At 40.3% G+C, this 18,742-nt stretch overlaps 1 protein-coding gene and 1 long non-coding RNA gene across 4 annotated transcripts in view; one reads left to right on the plus strand and one right to left on the minus strand.

Moving 5' to 3' along the window:
- RNASEH2B (ribonuclease H2 subunit B) overlaps positions 1–18,742 on the plus strand; it is a 77,143-nt gene that overhangs the window by 8,160 nt on the left and 50,241 nt on the right. For all 3 annotated transcript variants that reach the window (XM_055542211.1, XM_055542210.1, XM_055542209.1), the window contains exons 2-3: positions 15,492–15,563; positions 17,479–17,586. In XM_055542211.1, the coding sequence (XP_055398186.1) occupies positions 15,492–15,563; positions 17,479–17,586 (180 nt within the window). The remainder of the gene's footprint in view (positions 1–15,491; positions 15,564–17,478; positions 17,587–18,742) is intronic.
- On the minus strand, positions 1,697–8,382 carry LOC129624383 (uncharacterized). Its single transcript, XR_008700911.1, has 4 exons — positions 8,256–8,382; positions 7,794–7,899; positions 2,692–2,885; positions 1,697–2,213 (listed from the first exon to the last, which is right to left on the minus strand). It is a non-coding gene; the product is annotated as an uncharacterized LOC129624383 (long non-coding RNA).

Here is an 18,742-nt window from a genome sequence, read left to right on the forward strand (position 1 = left end):
TTTGGAAGACTTCAAAGACTTCCATTTTAAAGACTTCATTTGAGCTTGAATTTTTGAGGACAAGTGTGGTTTCCTGAAAACGACCCTGGTGTGTTTGCCATAAGTAGGATGCTTGTTTGAATGGACCATGGGTCTACCTTAGTCTGGAAATTACTCTTTCTTTAGTGTGGGAGCAACGCATCCTGATGGTGTGTTAGAAAACCTGACTTACGCTTCTTCAGGACTTCCTTAGCAGGGCCACGTGTGCTTGGCAAGGGCCGGCTGTGTGGGGCGGGGTGGCGGGGTGGTGGAGAGCTCTGAGACCTCGGGAGTAGGGCGTCCCAGCACCCGGAGGTCCAGGGTGTCTGCCTCTCTCAGCGTTCACTTCGTCTTCTTAAACCAACTTTCTCCAGTCTGTATGAAACAGGCTGCATATACCCTGCACCCAGGCCTCAAACCTCCTGGTGTCGGCTGGCAGAAGCTGCCCCCTTCTCTTAGCTGTCTGTCTTCAAGACAGCCTTGTGACCGGTTCCCTGTGACTGCTTGTAACCCAGCCTCCACCTGCCATGAGTTGTAACTGAGGAGCTGTGAGCTCCACGAGCAGCGCAGGTGGGAGAGGAGGACCACAGAGGGTGCTGAGGGTGTCCCCTTTGTCTGGAAGAAGGAAAAAGTGCAGGGCAGATGGCCCAAGAGCCAGCCCCTGCCTTCACTCAGCAGTGAGACCCAGCTCCAGCCAGGAGCCTCAGCCACACGTGACCTGGCCTGTCCTGGTAATTGGTGGTCTTTGAATGGCATAGAGATACGGCAATGCCTGCGTGCTCAGTCACTTTAGTTGTGTCCAACTCTCCTTGCTTTGCCAAGGTTTATATCATTTTTAGGAAACCCATCTGCTAGGCCCGTATCTTCCGTCTCTTACACTGAGGTAATACACGCTGGTATGTTATTGTATTTGACCCTCACAGCAACCATGGGAAGTAGTCCACAGAGGCTTTCTCCATTTTAAAGACTTCAAAAAGTCAAATAATCTGCCCAACACGCAATAGGAGTTAAGGGGCAGAGACCGCCAGCTCTCCCAAGTCCTCCAGGCCCGCTGCTCTGTGTGCAAGGCCACTCTGCCTGCAGCTGATGGTCCTCTCCCCGATGGGGGCAGTGGGAGGGCCAGGCTGAGTGCCCTCCGTTGTCAGTGTGGTGACCAGGAGCCAGACTCACCTCCTTTCCATGAACCAGCGCTGTTATTGGACATCCCGGCCAGGTCTGTCCTTTCTACCTCTCCAGGATTCTCTGCGTCCCACGTATTTCAAGGCCTCGGCTCCATCTCCGTATGTTGCTGACCTTTGTGGCTTTGAGTGGCTCCAAACCTGGAGTTCTGCATTGGTTTCTTTAATGCACAAGCCATTCCTAGAAACATGGCCACTGATAGGTCAGCCTTAAAAGAAAAGAGATTTTATCTCCTATGGTCTTGGCTCAGGAGGTTTGGGCACTTTTTTTTTTTTTTCAAAACTTCAAAATGTAAAGATATTCTTAGAGGAACCCATTACTAGGAAATTGTTTCCCTAGTCCATGCCACTCCAGCTTTTCTTGGTTTGCCTCCTGTAGTGTTTGAGCAAGCAGAGAGCTTCAAAGCAGGGAAAATGATCCAGATCTCTTTGATAATAGTGCTGACATCTTGGGAAGGGTTATTGAAATTAGCATTCCTGGAAGCAGGCAAGTAGCTTGAAAACTGTGCTGATTTGTCTTGCATGCTTATACTTGTGTCCTAGCAAAGCCTTCCCAAGGAGATATCTCTGGCTATCAGGCAGAAGGAACCAGCGGATCTGAGTATACTCTAATGGCTGGAGTCTAAAGAAAACGAACTAAGACCAATTTTAGAGCACAGCATTACATGAGCATGAGAGTGATAATCTTTTTTTTTTTTTCCCCTGCTGGATCTTCTTAAGAAACCTGAATAGCCTTGATATGATATCTAAAAATAAAATGAGTGGCGCTTTGATGTCTGTTCCCTCTTCTCCCTGTAACAGTGGGTATGTGTTGCTCAGCGCTTATCTGCTATGTGCCAAAAATCAGACAGGGTCAGGAACAAATGCCCATGGGTTCCAAGTCATGAGGACACTTGGCAAAAAGGTGGTTCTTCTCTTTTCCCCTGTTTCGTGTCTTTGAACGATATGAAGAAACTTGTCTTAACCAAGAGAGGGATAAGAAAGAGCTGCCAGGTTTAAAAACTAGTTGATAAATATCTGCAGATGAAAAATAATGTTCCATTTTGGCTTGTGTAATACTTTACAAGTAACCTTTCAAAATTACTGAATGGTTTTATTACAGATTAAATATTTAGAGAGGAACATAATCATGTAACTGAAAAATACCTTGATTTGATACATTGAATTATTTTATATTTTGTATTTACTGTTATCTACTGAATTTGCTTTCACTTATTTAAAGCAATGTCAGTTACCTCTTGTAAATATTGAACTTTGTTTTCTTCCTAATGAACATGTTTTGTCATGTACTGTTCTTTTCTAAAATCACCGTCTACACATATTCATTAAAAATTACTGAATGGTTAAGTCTGTGCTTTTGATTATGTGCTGTACACTAATTTTTAAGCATTAAAATGTCATAGATAATTGGGGGCAGGGCTGTATACAGCTGTGCATAGGATATTATAATAGGAAGATCAGTTTCTTTTTTTTTTTCTTTTTTACCAAACTTAACTGTTTTTATCACCAGATGTTTCTTGTATCTCACGATAGATTTCTCTCATCCTTCTTTTATATGTTTTTTGATCCTGTCTTTTTCTCTTTCTCCTTTTCCTTTGCTCCCCTCCTTCCTCTTCCTTTTGCTTCACCCCTGGCATTGTGGGGTACAGGCTGGCTTGGAGTGAGGGCAGCTGATTCAGCAAGAAGACTCTAAGAAGGACAGGAAAGGGATTTGAGTTGTTACTGTCACAGGAGAGCAGTTATACCAAGATAATTATTGTGCTTCAGAGCTTCCGTCTCATTTCCTGAGTTAAGAAGGATGAGTCTTCAGATTAAGAGTTTCTCTAAAGTATCATAGTTTAAAAATTTTGTTGCCTGATTTAAATATTGGCTTTCTGTATAGCTGAATAGCTCTATGACTTTGTACAGGTTTCTTAACTTCCGTCAAATTTTTCATTAAAAAATTGGAAGTTAAAATTGTACCTACCTCATGGAGGTATTGGAGAAGGCAATGGCACCCCATTTCAGTACCTTGCCTGGAAAATCCCATGGACAGAGGAGCCTGGTAGGCTGCAGCCCATGGGGTCGCTAGGAGTCGGACACGACTGAGCGACTTCACTTTCACTTTTCACTTTCATGCATTGGAGAAGGAAATGGCAACCCACTCCAGTGTTCTTGCCTGGAGAATCCCAGGGACAGGGGAGCCTGGTGGGCTGCCGTCTATGGGGTCGAACAGAGTCGGACACGACTGAAGCGACTTAGCAGTAGCAGCATGGAAGTATATTATGTATATGTATATGTGCGTATGCATATCTGCGTGCTCAGTTGCTTCAGTCGTGTCCGATTCTTTGTGACCCTGTGGACCGTAGCCCGCCAGCCTCCTCTGTCCATGAGATTCTCCAGGCAAGAATACTGGAGTGGGTTGCCGTGCCCTCCTCCAGGGGATCTTCCTGACCCAGGGATTGAAATTGCATCTCCTGCAGCTCCTGCATTGCAGGCAGATTCTTTACTGCTGAGCCACCAGGGAAGCCCATGTTATTAAGGGTGTTGTTTGGTATAAATGCTGCATACAAATGAGCTATTATTTTACATTTACTGTACACAGTTGTCTCTGTGTCATTGTATGTTTTCTTTAAAGTTCACATGTCAGGAAAGTAGTAATCAGAGTTCCCTTTCTGTTGAGGGGTTTAGATCAGGATGGTAAACAGATGGAAGGTTTGCTGGTAGAGTTGATGGTGGCCAGTGAGACACAACGGAGAAGGCAATGGCACCCCACTCCAGTACTCTTGCCTGGAAAATCCCATGGATGGAGGACCCTGGTAGGCTGCAGTCCATGGGGTCACTAAGAGTCGGACACAACTGAGTGACTTCAATTTCACTTTTCACTTTCATGCATTGGAGAAGGAAATGGCAACCCACTCCAATATTCTTGCCTGGAGAATCCCAGGGACGGGGGAGCCTGGTGGGCTGCCGTCTATGGGGTCGCACAGAGTCGGACACAACTGAAGCGACTTAGCAGCAGCAGCAGCAGCAGCAGCAGCAGCAGCAGCAGTGAGACATAAAATTGGATCTTTACAGAGAAGACGGAGACCATAAGGAAACTATGTGGAATTGGTTAGACATAAGAAACTTAAGTGGCAGGGCTTGAGATAAGGGGGAAGTTTAAGATATTATTGAACCTGAAGTGGCACAAAAGACTCAGTACCTGCTTCTGATTTGTCTGAATTTTTTGTTTTTGTGAAAACAGTTTTAGCCAGCTTAGCTTATGATGTCACCTCTTATGTAAGAGAAAACAGTCAGAAAAAGAAAGAGTAAAGCTTACTTTTTAAAAAATATAATGTGAAGTCTTATTTTACTCAGCATAGTTTTAGAAGGTGTTTCACATGAGTAAATATTCTATATAAATGAAGTTTGGCTCATTAAATATAAAAAGTTTCTTTTATCATTTCTTACTGAGAAATTTTTCTAAAATCAAACAACACATTCATGTAACATTTATCAAGCACATTGCATGTGCCAGAAACTGCTGAGTATTTAACATATGTTATCCTCATTTTTGCACATAAAATGCTTTGCGTTCTGGTTTGTTGAATATGTTTTTGTTGTTTAGTTGCTAAGTTGTGTCCAACTCTTTTGCAACCCCACGTCCGCCAGGCTCCTCTGTCCATGGACTTCTCCAGGCAAAAATACTGGAGTGGATTGCCATTTCCTTCTCCAGGGGATCATCCCCACCCAGGGATTGAACCCGCATCTCCTGTGTCTCCTGCATTTGCAGGCAGATTCTTTACCACTGAGCCAGCAGCGAAGACTATACAGGCACAATTTTGTTGTGTTTTGCTTTCTGTGCTTTGCAGTTACTGCATTTCTTTTCTTTTCTTTTTTTAATTAACAGTTTGTGGCAACTCTGCTTTGGGTAAGTCTATTAGCACCATTTTTCCAACAACATTTGTTCAGTTCATGCCTCTGTCACATTTGGTAATTCTTAGAGTATTTCAAACTTTTTCATTCTTGTTGTATTTGTTAATGTTGATCAGTGATCTTTGATATTACTATTGCAAAAAGATTATGACTGAAAGAGCAAATGATAGCTTTTTTAGCAATAAAATATTTTTAAATTATACTTTTTTAGGCATAATGCTATTATACACTTAATAGACATAACTTTAATGTGCACTGGGAAACCAAAAAATTTGTGTGACTCACTTAATTGCAATATTCCCTTTATTACAGTGGTCTAGAACTGAACCCACAATATCTCTAAGATATGCCTCTACTGGTACTAATTTAGCCTCCTCTTGGAAAGCTAATTGTTGGGCCCTTTGGTCAGTTCTGTGCTTGGATTCTTGACTTTTATATTTTGACCTGAATATTTCTAGCACACTCTAAATGTTTCCACAGAGTTAAGAGCAAGGAAACTGATTCTTAATTGAGTGTTTATTGCATGTTCTAGGCAGTTTCACATTTAGTTAAGCCTAACAAAAACCTATAAAATAATTATTGTGCCCATTTTGTAAATGAAATAAGTGAGGTACAAGAGATTGAATATCTTGCCCAAGGCTGCACTGCTGAGTAAGAAGAGGAGCTAGGAATAGAATATGGATCTGTCTGACTTAAGACCTTGTGTTCTTTCTGTGCTGACATGATTAAAGAAATAGATATCAATTAAAAATAGTTCATAGAGGAAAATCTTTCTTTACACTCCTACTTTTCTGATTCTTTCCGACTATTCTAAAAGCAGATTTTTTTTCTTCCTTAATTAATTCAGCTGTCTTTCATCTGTGCTGAAGGTACACACAAAAGTTAAAGGAAAAAACGGAGATTTCAAGCTTGATAGGTGAGGGACTAGCCCATGGGATGACCCAGGATTTTCCTAATTTAAATGAAAAATTTTAAACTCTGAATCTGTGACACAGCCTTTAGTTTAGAGTCAAAAGTAACTTTGTGTGCTTCAGGCACACACACAAAATTATCAACTAAGCATTGTAGCAATATGAGTTGTGAGTTGTTTTTTCATACCAAGCCTTCACAGTCTGATGGTGGTAGATCCATCCCTCCTTAAGCAGTGAAAACATTGGCAGAGATGGCCAAAATCAGCTATTTCAGAACTCTTGAAATTTGCCAAAGGCTTCCAACAATCTGAGGAGTATTTATTCAAGAAAAACTGCTGAATCTCATTGAGCAGGGTTTGTGGCATTGCAACTTGAACTGCTCCCATGTCTCTCTGCTCAGGTCTGCAGTAACCTTGAAAACCAGCAGGCTTGCAGCCACTGGATGGGCAGGGCTTGCTGGGGCGCCTCAAAAAGAAAAAAAAGGCCATTCCCAAAGCATTGTCCCTATTTGACCTGTTGTCCAACTCCCTGGAAAAGCCCTGTTTCATTGTTGTCGCTTGACCTGACTGGAGCTCAGAACTTGATCTGCAGGAAAACCCAGTCCTCAGGGCCTTTGTCAAAAACAATCAGTGGCAACTGATACTCAGCTGCTGAGGGGTCAGTAGCAGTTGTGGAAATAAGAACCTGACCCAAAACTTAAAAGGAAGATATGAGAATAAAATATCCGTAAAAGACTTTGAAAAGCTTTTAGTATAGCCACTTCAGCTGTCCTTGCCCACAAGCAGAGACTCTTGCAGGCAGTAAATGTATTAAACATTCCTATTAAAAAGGTGGAGAGGGAGGAACGTGATCCAACTGTGTGCTGTCTACAGGTCACACACTTGAGAGTCAAAGACACAAACAGGTTGAAAGTAAATGGATAAAAAAGATACACTGTGTAAATGGTAACCAACGGAGAACTGAAGCGGCTGTACTAATATCAGATGATACAGACTTTAAAGCCTTGTTATTGGACAGAAAGAGGGATGCATTATAATGATAATTAGGAAGCTATAACAGTTATAAACATATGACCTAATGACAGAGCCCCAAAATGCACGAACCAAAACCTGGCAGAATTGAAGGGTGATATGGAAATTTGAACAGTAATAGTGGGAGATTTCAGTCACCCATTTCAATACGGACAAAACAACCAGGAGGAAGATCATTGAGGAAGTAGAAGATTTGGCCAGCTCTATAAACCAGTAAGATCTAAGAGACATCTGTAGAATGCTCATTCAACAACATTCTCCAGAGCAGACCATATTCGAGACTATAAAACAAACCTCAATAAATTTCAAAGGGCTGAAATTGCACAACGTGTGCTCTCTAAAGATAGTGATGTGACATAGGCAATTAATAGAAGAAAATGTGGGGAATTCACAAATATGTGGAAATTTTAAGTTTGCATGCTTCTAAATAATCAGTGAATCAAGGGAGAAATTAGAAAGGAAACTAGAAAGTACTTTGAAATGAAAGAAAATGAAGCACAGTGACATAGGAATGCAAGTAAAGTGGTGTTCAGAGCAAAATATTTAGCTGTACATGCCTATATTAAAAAAGAAGAAAGATCTCAAGTCAGTAACCTAATCTTTCATCCCAAGAAACTAGAAAAAGAAGAACAAACTGACACCCAAGCAATCAGTTCAGTTCATTCGCTCAGTCGTGTCCGACTCTTTGCCACCCCATGAATCGCAGCACGCCAGGCCTCCCTGTCCATCACCAACTCCCAGAGTTCACTCAGACTCACGTCCATCGAGTCGGTGATGCCATCCAGCCATCTCATCCTCCGTTGTCCCCTTCTCCTCCTGCCCTCAATCTTTCCCAGCATCAGGGTCTTATCAAATGAGTCAGCTCTTCACATCAGGTGGCCAAAGTAATAGAGGGGAAGAAATAAAGATGAGAGAAAAACAACACACACACACACACAAAATCAATGAAAACAAAAGTGGCCCTTTTGAAAAGACCAGCAGAATTTTGCAAATCTTTAGCTAGACTGACCAAGAAAAAGAAAATTAAAATTACTGTGTATCAGTAAAATCAGGAATGAAAGCCAGTGCACCATTACTGATCTTATAGAAATAAAAAAAGGAACATAAGGGAATACTGTGAACAACCAACAAAGTAGATAACTTAGATGAAATAGATAAATTCCTAGAAAAGCATTAACTACAAAAATGGACTCAAGAAGAAATAGACAATTTGAACAGACCTGTAGCAGATAAAGGGCTTCCCAGCTGGTACTAGTGATAAAGAATCACCTGCCAGTGCAGAAGATGCAAGTGATGTGGGTTCGATCCCTGAGTCGGGAAGATCCCCTGGAATAAGAAATGGCAACCCACTCCACTGTTCTTGCCTGGAGAATCCCATGGACAGAGGAGCCTGGCGGGCTACAGTCCATGGGATCACAAAGAGTCTGACACAACTGAGCGGCTGAGCACACAGAGCAGGTAAAGGGGCTTCCCAGGTGGAGCTAATGGTAGAGAACCCACCTGCCACTGCAGACATGGCAGAGAGATGATGTAATCGCTGGGTCGGGAAGATCTGCTGGGGGTGGGCATGGCAACCCACTCCTGTGTTCTTTCCTGGAGAATCCCATGGACAGAGGAGCCTCGTGGGCTATGGTCCATAACGTCGCCAAAAGCTGGACATGATTAAAGTGACATTACATACACACAGCAGGTAAAGAGATTAGATTAGTAAATTAAAACTATTCCATAGAAAAAACCCCAGTCCCAGAGTGCTTCACTGGTAAAACCTAAACACGGAACAAATTAATACCAACTCTTTACAAGCTTTTCTCCAAAAATGGATAAAGAAAGACTACTTCTCAATTCACTCTGTGAGGCCAATATTACCCTCATACCAAACCAGACAAAGATGTCATAAGAAAAGTACAGACTATCCCTTATGAACATAGATGCAAAAATTCTCAAAAAGTAACAAATGAAATCCAGGAGTGTGTAAAAAGGATTATACATCATGCCAAGTAGGATTTGTCCTAGGGATATAAGGTTGGTTCAACATACCAAAATCACTTAATGTAATATATTATTTCAGAAAAAAAAAAGGCCCCAAACCACATAATCATCTCAGTAGCCATAGGAAAAATATTCAAGAAAATACTCTTTTCATGATTACAAACACTCAAAAAATTAGGAATAGGAAACTTTCGTGGTCTGTTAAAGGGCATCCATAAAAAAATCCCCACAGCTAACATATTTCATATTTTTTATGTATTGAAGTAAAGATATTTTAGATACATTGGGTTAAATATATCACTGAAAATTTATTTTATGTATTTTTAATGTGGCTTCTAGAGAATTTTTAATTGCATTTGTGGCTCATATTTATGGGACGCATTTTATTTGTGTTTGACCGTGCAGTTCTGGACACGGGGCCTCTCAGATCTGAGTCCTACCCCCTGCCCTGTAGGACTGGATTATGAGACACAGGGCAGAGGCTTGAGGGACTTGGGAGAAGGAAGATGAAGGGGCGTCTGAAATGCAGTTTTTCTCTGCGGGGTTGTTTCATTCACGGCTCTATCTTCAGTGCCTCGGATAGTCAAATTGGTAATAGAATGGGTTTCAATAAGAGGGTAGTGTTTATTACTAAATGGTTATTTAGTCAGCATCTGATCTTTGCTGTAGGTACCTAAAATCTAGAAAAGGAGAATGGTGCAGTTTAGTGAGCACAGACATGGCGTTTGATAAGCATCCAGCCGTGAGATGAGTGTACAGATGCCTTGGAGGACTAAGGGAAACTAGACAGTGGGAGCTGCCCTTTAACAAAATCTTTGTTGTTGCCAGGTGTTTTGATAGTACAAGGCAAAATCTTTGCCTAATAATTTTTTTTTTTTTTTAGTGTTTAGGGAGACTATATCTGATGTAAAATTAACTGATTTCCAAATATTGGCACCTAATTCAATTTTTTTTTTAATGTGTATATCAAACAAAACCTGCCTATACACTGGATTTGGCCCCAAAGCCAACGGAATGTCTGACTGGTAAAGTGAAAATATACTTCCTTTGAACTCTTAGGCATCAAAGCAAGGGACTCAACCAGTGTTACACACAGGAAGCCTTCCTTCCCAGACCTCCTTATCTGTGTTATATCCTGTCATAAGACCTCATAGTCCACATATTCCTTCTTCTCAGCAGTTGTTACGTTTGCAATCTACATTTCTGTGATTATTTGATTCAAGATATGTCTCTTCCATAGGACATCCAAACACTCCCCATGGGCAGGACCTGGGTCTTTTTACTAACCAGTAATTAACAAATAAATGAATAAATTGAACAGGAGAGATGAATTTTGAAATGCATTCTGTATTTTAGTTAAAGAGTATAACATCTTACTTGGAATTCTGTGTTGAAAGATTACATCCAATAAGTTGTTTTGTTAGCTCTAGATGAGAAAAGAGGACTTTTTCCCCCATTACACAGACATTTCACTGTTATCTACATTAATATATCTTAAAGCATATTTCAGAGAACTCTGGCATTTGCAGCAGAACACATTAATGTCAGTATTTATTTGTACTTAGTAATTCCAGAGTTCTTATAGTCTGACATGTTAGGCTATAGCTAATCCTCTGGACTTACTGCTCTTCCTGGGAAAAATAGAAACACTGCTTCCCTTGAATGGTTATTAAAAATATCTTTTTTAGATTTTGGATATTTGTAAAGTTTGATTCTTTTAAGCTCTGGGAGGGAAAGGGAAAGGTGGAGAACTGGCAGGCATCACTAAAAGCAGTTTTCAGTTGAAAAACAGAAAGAAACAAGAATCAATAATAATCTTCCAAGTTAAAGTTGAAATATTTACTGTCATACCAAAATAAAGTCTGTCTTGCTGAAAAAGAGAGGTCACCTTTTCTCTGCCTTAAGACAGAATGAAGAAATGTGAGCCGGGGAAGTGAGAAACAGCAGGCAGGAGGGGGAAGGAGAGGAGACCACGACCTGCTGTAGTCTCCTGGAAACGTCGTTAACAGTGCTAACCCTTATCCTTTACGTTTTTGTAAGCTGCAGAAAAGAAAGCCTTAAAGATTTCTTAAAATCGAATCTGTATGGTTCCGTTTACATAGCATTCTCAAAATGACAGCATTTTCGAGATGGAGAACGGATTAGCGGTTGCCCAGGATTAGAGGTAGGGCAAACGGTTCTATCAGTTTTTGCTCTGTGTATCTTAAAGCTCTCTGTGTGTGTAACTGAACATCTGGGTATCCTCCTGATCCTTCCATCATTATGAAACGGCCTTCTTTATCCCTGGCCATATCTTTTGTCTGTTATTAACAGAGCCATTGTATCTCTTCTTTAATTAGTTTAGCATGATAACCACACTCATTCTTCTTCCTTTTAATCAACATGTGTCTCTCTATATAAAATGTGTTTCTTATAGGGAGCATATAATTTTATCTTACTTGTTTATCTAGTCTGACAGTTTCTGCCCTTTCAATGGAATGTTCACTCCATTTACCTTGAATGTGATTATCGATATGCTTGGGTTTGAGTCTCTCATTTTGCTGTTTGTTTTCGTTTCATCCGTTCTTTGTACTGCTTTAACTCCCTTTCTGCCTTCTTTTGAATTCAGTGCTGTTTATGATTCTGTTTCATCCCCATTGTTGTCTTTTTATGATAGCATTTTTTTGTTTTGTAGTTTTTACTGGCGCTTTTGGGTTTACTGTCCACATATTTAAATGATTACATCTACCTTCAAGTGATGTAACACCACCCCACATATAGTACAAGAAACGTACAGTGGTGTGTTTTCATTTCTCCCTATTAATGTCGTATATTTCATTTATGCATAGCTTATAAACCCTGCTGCCCTAAATTGTTATTTTTGTTTAGCCAGTGATCTTTAAAGAGATTTAAATAATAAAAAAAGTTATTTACCCCTGCAGTCACCATTACCAGTGTTCCTCATTCCTTTGTTTAGATTTGTATTTTCCTGGGGTTTCCTGTTCCTTCTAGCAGAACTTCCCTTAGCTTTCCTTGTTGCGTGGGTCCGTTGATGACTATTTTTTCCAGCCTTTGTATGTCTGAAATAATCTATTGACCACCTCCACTTTTCAAGGGTATTTTCTGTGGTTTCATCATGTGTTCTTTTCATATTTTAAAGACCTTTCTCCATTATCTTCTGCCTTATGTTGTTTCCAATAATAAATTGCTCATTTTAAACTTTGTGCTTCAGTACATAGTGTCATTGTTTTCTCTCTGCTTTTAAGATGTTTTCTTTATTACTGGTTTTGAACTGTTGATTCTGATGCATAGTTTTATTCCTGTTTCTTGTGCTTTGGGTTTATTGAACTTTTTGAATGTTTAGGTTTATAGTTTTCATCAAATTCAAAAATATTCTGCCGTACTTTCTCCAAGTTTCTTGTTTCTTCCCTCTTCTCTTTCAGGAGCTCCAATCGCACATGTATTATTGGGATGCTTGAACTTGTCCCACAGTTTGCTAATATTTTATTTTTAGTTCTTTTCTTTTTTTTCTGCATTTTCATTTTAGATAGTTTCTGTTGCTGTGTCTTCAAGTTTATTAACCTTTTATTCTGCCATTAATTGCATCTGGTATATTTTTCATCTCAACTTGGGTCTTAAAAAAATCTTCTATGTCTCTGCTTTTTTAGTACATGAGGAATACTGTTTTTAATTCTTTTATCTCTACATTCTAACATCTGTATGTAACATCAGTACCCCCCTCTCAGTAACTGATTTCTTTATTTTTTTTTTCTCATTGTGGCTCACATTTTTTGCTTCTTTGAATGCCAAATAATATTTGATTAGACAACCAGACATTATGACTTTTACCTTTTTGCCAAATGAATGTATTTGTATTCCTATAAATAACCTCAAGCTTCATTCTGGGACATAGTGGAGATACTTGAAACAGTTGATTCTCTTAGGTCCTGCTTTTAGAATTCGTTTGGTGGGACTGGCAGCATTCCGTCAAGGGCTGTTGACCCCTTACCACCGAGGCAAGACCCTTTGGAGTGCTGTACCCGGTGTCTTCTGAATTGTAAGGTTCTCCAGTCTGCCTGGAAATAGGCTCAGTGTAGGACCCCATGTGAATCTGGGGTACTGTTCCCTCTAATCTGTTCGGCCGGTTTTTCTCCTACCCTTTGGCAGATCCGTGCACGCACTGAGCAATACTCTGTTGAATGTTCGAGCTGTGTACCCTTTGCAGGTCTCCGGGGTTTTCTCTGCTTGTAGCTTGCTCCTTTCCTGACTTGGGAACTCTAGCCGTGGCGTCCTGAGAACTCTCCACTCCTCTTCAGCTCAGGGAGTCCGCCGGGCTTCAGCCAGGACCTCCCATTCTGCACCGTGGCCTGGAAGCCCTCTCATGGCAGTAAGCTGGGGCGACAAGCTCCCCTCGTTTGCATCGCCTCATCTCCTGCATCGCCTCATCCTCAGTGTTTTGAAAATAGTTGTTTTGCCTATTTTTGTCCTTTTTGCTTTTGTTTTTGGTTGTTAAATTGGGTTTCTTTTATTCCATTTGGTTGCAAGTAAAAGTCTCAAAATTAGGAGTTTTTTGTTGTTGATGTTGTTTGTATATTTGTCACTATTGAGAAAAATGTTGTATTTAGACCATTTATTACATAAGCTAGTTAGTTTAGAAACTAACATGTTTAGAAACTAAACATGTTTAGTTTCTAAACATGTTTGCTATGCTTAAGTTCATGAAGATCTGAAGTGGAATAAAGAGGGGGCTGTAGAAAGTAAATGTGACTGAGTCCCTCTCCTTCCCCACAGTTCTCTGATTCACTCTTTGGCAGGTTATTGCTCCCTTGTTAATCAGGGTCCCTTGGTTCCTTCTGGAGAGAGATTCTTTCAATGGGTTTAAATACACCACTGAAAATATGTGAGAATGCTATAAATAAAATTGTCATGGTTTTTATGTTTTAATCTAAGTGATTTAAACTTTGACATTAAAATATTGTAGAGAAAGCACTGAGAGGATTTAGCTCAGCAGATGTTAACATGTCTTTTTTTTTTTTAATTTTATTTTATTTTTAAACTTTACATAACTGTATTAGTTTTGTCTTTTAAAGCTACAGCAATTAAGATATTGAAATACTAATGCTAATACAGCCACAGACTCGTGGGTCAAAGTACAGTGTCTGCTGCTGCTAAGTCACTTCAGTCGTGTCCGACTCTGTGTGACCCCATAGATGGCAGCCCACCAGGCTCCCCTGTCCCTGGGATTCTCCAGGCAAGAACACTGGAGTGGGTTGCCATTCCGCAAACAGACTTATAAATGTGTCTTAAACATTTAGCTTAGGTTATTCAGTGGATGTGGAGGAGGGCATGGCCACCTACTCTGGTATTCTTGCCTGGAAAACCCCATGGAAGAGGAGCCCTGGTGGGCTACAGTCCATGAGGGTCCCAAAGAGTTGGACACGACTGAAGCGACTTAGCACGTGCGCACTCAGTAGATGATGTGGAGACAAGCAGACAACTCACTGCAAAAGTGAAAATTGGAAATCTCCTCCTCTTATTTTATAGGGGATGTATTCCAAATAGGTTAAATATAATTTAAAAGCATTAGAAGAAAATAAGGCAATTTAGGTAGTCTTGAGGAAGAGAAGGACTAAGTATGACACAAAAGGTATGACCATGAAGGAAAATATTGATGAGATTACACAAAGATTTTTTTTTATCTCCTAAGTGGCAAAATAATCATTAAAAACAGGGAGCTCCCTGGTGGCCTACTGGTTAGGATTGGAGACTTTTGCTGCTCTGGCCCAGGTCAAATCCCTGGTCAGGGAACAGATCCTGCAAGCCACACCATGCAGCCCCTTCCCCTGCCCCCTAAAAAAATGACTAAAAACTGAGTTTAATATCCTTACTGTATAAAGACTCTTAATAAGGTAGTAAATATAAATGTCTTACTAAAAAAATGGGCAGAGAACGTGAGTTAGGTAATCATAATTAGGGACAAAAAACATAAGTTTCTGGGAAATATTTATCTTTTAAATGTTCTATTTCTTAATAATAGTAACAATAAAATAATTAAAGTAATAAAAGCTATCATTTATTATGGGTTTCTGTTTGTCTGAATTTGTTAAGAACTGTCAACAGATTAGCTCATTTAATCCTTTGAAAGGCAGGTATCCGTCCATCATCATCATTTTATGAATGTGACACCTGAGACAGGACATGAGGAATCTTGCCTGAGATGACAGAGCAGTCAGGTGGTTGAGCCAAGCTTTAAGCCGGCCATCTGAGTCCTGCTCCTCGTCACTTCTCCCAGAAGTAAATTAAAACTACCTTAGATTCCACTGCACTTCACAGAGAAATTGGTAATTTGCACAAGATCACACAGTTTGTAAGCAATAGAACAGAGCTAAGATTTTTAGAAAGAAAAATCATATAAAGAGAAGAAGGAAAAAGAGCAAAGTGAGCAACAAAGCAGCGGTCTTCTAATTTTACAACGTATTTCTTTCCAGAATATTTGAAGGATGCTTCAAAGAAGATGAAGAGTGGGCTTGTGTTTGTAAAACTGGCTAACCCATGTTCAGGTAGGTGCCCCTCTCCTCCCTTCTCCTCTGATAACTTGAACATTTTTAAAACGTTGTGGCTGAAAAGTGTGTACATTTATTTGTCTTCTCATGTTTTTTCTTCCTGTCTAGCTTTTAAAGGTAAAACAATATTACATGATGACAAAAGCAAGCTAATGACATAACCAGTCTTCTAAGATAATTCACTTGACCTGAACGTTTTTTAAAATTTCTTCGTAATTTTAATCCATAGGACTGTTTATTCATCAGAAATGCTGGCAAAACAAAAAAGCAGAGCATGTTTGATTTCTCTCTAAAAACAGATGAGTTTTCCTTGGCCTTTTAAAGCCAGCTTTTCTTAAAGTAGTTATCCAATATAAGATTCCATTTATACTCATGTTATAAAGTAAAATAAATAACCTGAGTTTAAAAAAGGGGCAGGGGAGGCTTTTACTAGACATGCCAAGGTTTTGAATACTTTCATTTTTAGCTGTACTTCCCTTATTTTGTTCAGACCAAAAAGTAGTATATATATATATATTTCCTGTCAAGGGTGATTTTTTTTTTCATTAAAAAACATTGTATTTTGAGGAAATACACATTTTATCAGGAATAATTTTAACTCTACACTCAGTGTATTTTTCTTTGTCTTATCATTTTTAGGCAAAAGTATAAAATACACTAAATATATGGTGATATTGATGACATTTATCTTTGTGAAATTGTTTTTCCATCAGTTTGTTTTACAAGATTTATAAGATTCTTCTTCATTTTACAAGGTTTTAAATAGCTATCTGATATTTAGCAGATTAGGTCGTCCTCTTGGGGACTGTCATACTGAATAGTGAAAGCAAGAGACATCAGCGGGCGGTGCCGTGTTTGTAAATAGAAGTAGCAAGAGAGGCAGAAATTCCAGTTTCCTTTTCCTCAAAACGAAATTGGATGTAATTGGTCAGCTATATTATTTGGAATTCCTTAGTATGCATAAATGTAAGATGAGGTGTGAAGTGTTTTTGCAAGAGATGTCTTAGCCAGTAAAGCATTTAACAAAGGTAAAATACAAATAAAAGCCAGGCTTCCTGGAAAATTCTGAATGTCCATGGACAACACTTTGCTTTACTGACTATGGAAAGATAAAGGCTAACCTTTGCTGAGCACTAACTTATGTGCTGTGCTAGGAGCTTTACATGTCCATATTCTCTTTTTAATCCTTAAAAAAAATCTCTGGTGAGGCAGTTGAGTATTGCTCCCACGTTACAGGCGTGGAAACAGGCACAGAAAGGGTGGCTGCGCTTCCCCAGGGGCACGCGCCCAGATGTGGTTGAGATAGATTCTAATGCAGGGCCCCGACTGTGCTGTGTTTGGAAGGAAATTCCTGCATTGAAGGGATTCATTCGGATGCACGCAGATGTGTGCAGTCCTCACCCCTTCTACTGGTCCTTTTCTTGGGGACTGAGGAAAGGGAGATTTTCATCTAGTTGGGCGCGGCTCTCCTCACTCCTCACGGCCAAAAGTGTGCTGCGGTCGTGGGCCCTGGCCTTCCTCCCGGGGGCCACCCCTCTAGGGTGTGCGGACCCCGTCTCGTCCCTCGGTGTGGGAGGCTGCAACCCCCGACAGGCCAGCTCAGTTCATCTGGCGGAGCCATTTGGGTTTGGGTGGCTTAGGAGTGATAGAGGACTCAATGAGAGGCTTTGGAGCCGTTAAGATAAATTATTTGTCCTTTTGTATTTATTGGTCTAAGTTCAGTGAGGATTACAGAGCTGGGAAACAAGCATTTGTGTGTAATAGCTACAAGCTTTCCTTGGAGTAACTTTGTATAGACTGTATATGTATGTTTATGTTCATATTAGGAACATTCCTCAGAACTATTAGTCTTTTGAGTGTGTGTATGTGTGTGTGAAAACTTAACAAATAAAAAACAGATTTGTCTTAACAGGGGAAGGAACCATTTACTTGTTCAACATGTGTCTACCGCAGCTGTTTGAAATAAAAGTTTTCAAGGAAAAAAACCATTCTTGGTTTATAAATGAATCAGTTCAATCAGGTAAGTGACTAGTGTATATATTTCCATTAACTAAACACATACACTGACTTTGCCATCCTTCATGCATGGAAGTCTGAGTCAGTCCGCCTGGCTTGGAGTCTAGTCCAGAGTTGTTTTTTTGTTGCTGGCATCAGAGCAGGGTTTGATCAAGGAGAAAGGAAAGATGGTTTGAACAAGTTTAGATCACCAATTTTGTGTCTTAGGTAGGTGGCAGGAAATTTTTAGCTATTAATAATAACTCTGATTTTTTTCTCCTAAAACACTGTCACACCCTGAGTCAGAAGTAAGATGACTTTTGATGGAGAACACACTGAACAGTTGACTGAAACTCTTTGCTCTTCTTTTAGCCACTTTTGAGATTCTTCAAGTTTTTTAACATCTTATTTCCATTGCAAATGGATACTGATATAGCTTCTATCGATAAAGTAGAATAGAATAGAACAAAGATATTTTTGAATGCTTTGTCATATAAATTACCTTTGCAGCCCCCCACCCTCCCTATCCCCTGGGCTTCCCTTGTGGCTCAGCTGGTAAAGAATCCGCCTGCAATGCGGGAGACCTGGGTTCAATCCCTGGTTTGGGAAGATCCCCGGAGAAAGGAAAGACTACCCACTTCAGTATTCTGGCCTGGAGAATTCTATGGACTGTATAGTCCAAGGGGTCACAAAGAGTCAGACAAGACTGAATGACTCTCACTTTCACCCTACCCCCCAACACACACACCCAACACCCAGTTTCTCTCCGTTTTCCTTTGTTTTGGGTCATTGTGGACTCTGAAGGAGACAGGATACCAAATGTAGCCCTGACAGTTCTGGGGTGCCAGGGGTGTGTGGGGGGGGAGTGTCCTGGGGTGGTTGAGGCCATCTCAGTTCCTGCTGTCTCATTTTTTCTGTTGCTTGGGTGGGGAGGGGGCTGTCCTGGGGTGGTTGAGGCCATCTCAGTTCCCGCTGTTCCTTTATCTTGTTTCCGTTGCTTCCTAAGCCCCTTCTTTCTGTCGAGTGTCTAAGCCGCCACCTAGTGCTAAGGTTGAAAGGCCTCTTGACCTTTCTTGTAAGGCATCAGAAGAAGGGTTTATTGCTGGCTGTGAATTTCATATACCTGTGTGCATGAGAACATTTGAAGTGGTTTTCAGGTGTGAAAAGGCAATGGTATACTG

Source organism: Bubalus kerabau, chromosome 12, assembly GCF_029407905.1.
Source record: "Bubalus kerabau isolate K-KA32 ecotype Philippines breed swamp buffalo chromosome 12, PCC_UOA_SB_1v2, whole genome shotgun sequence".
NCBI classification, from domain to species: domain Eukaryota; kingdom Metazoa; phylum Chordata; class Mammalia; order Artiodactyla; family Bovidae; genus Bubalus; species Bubalus kerabau.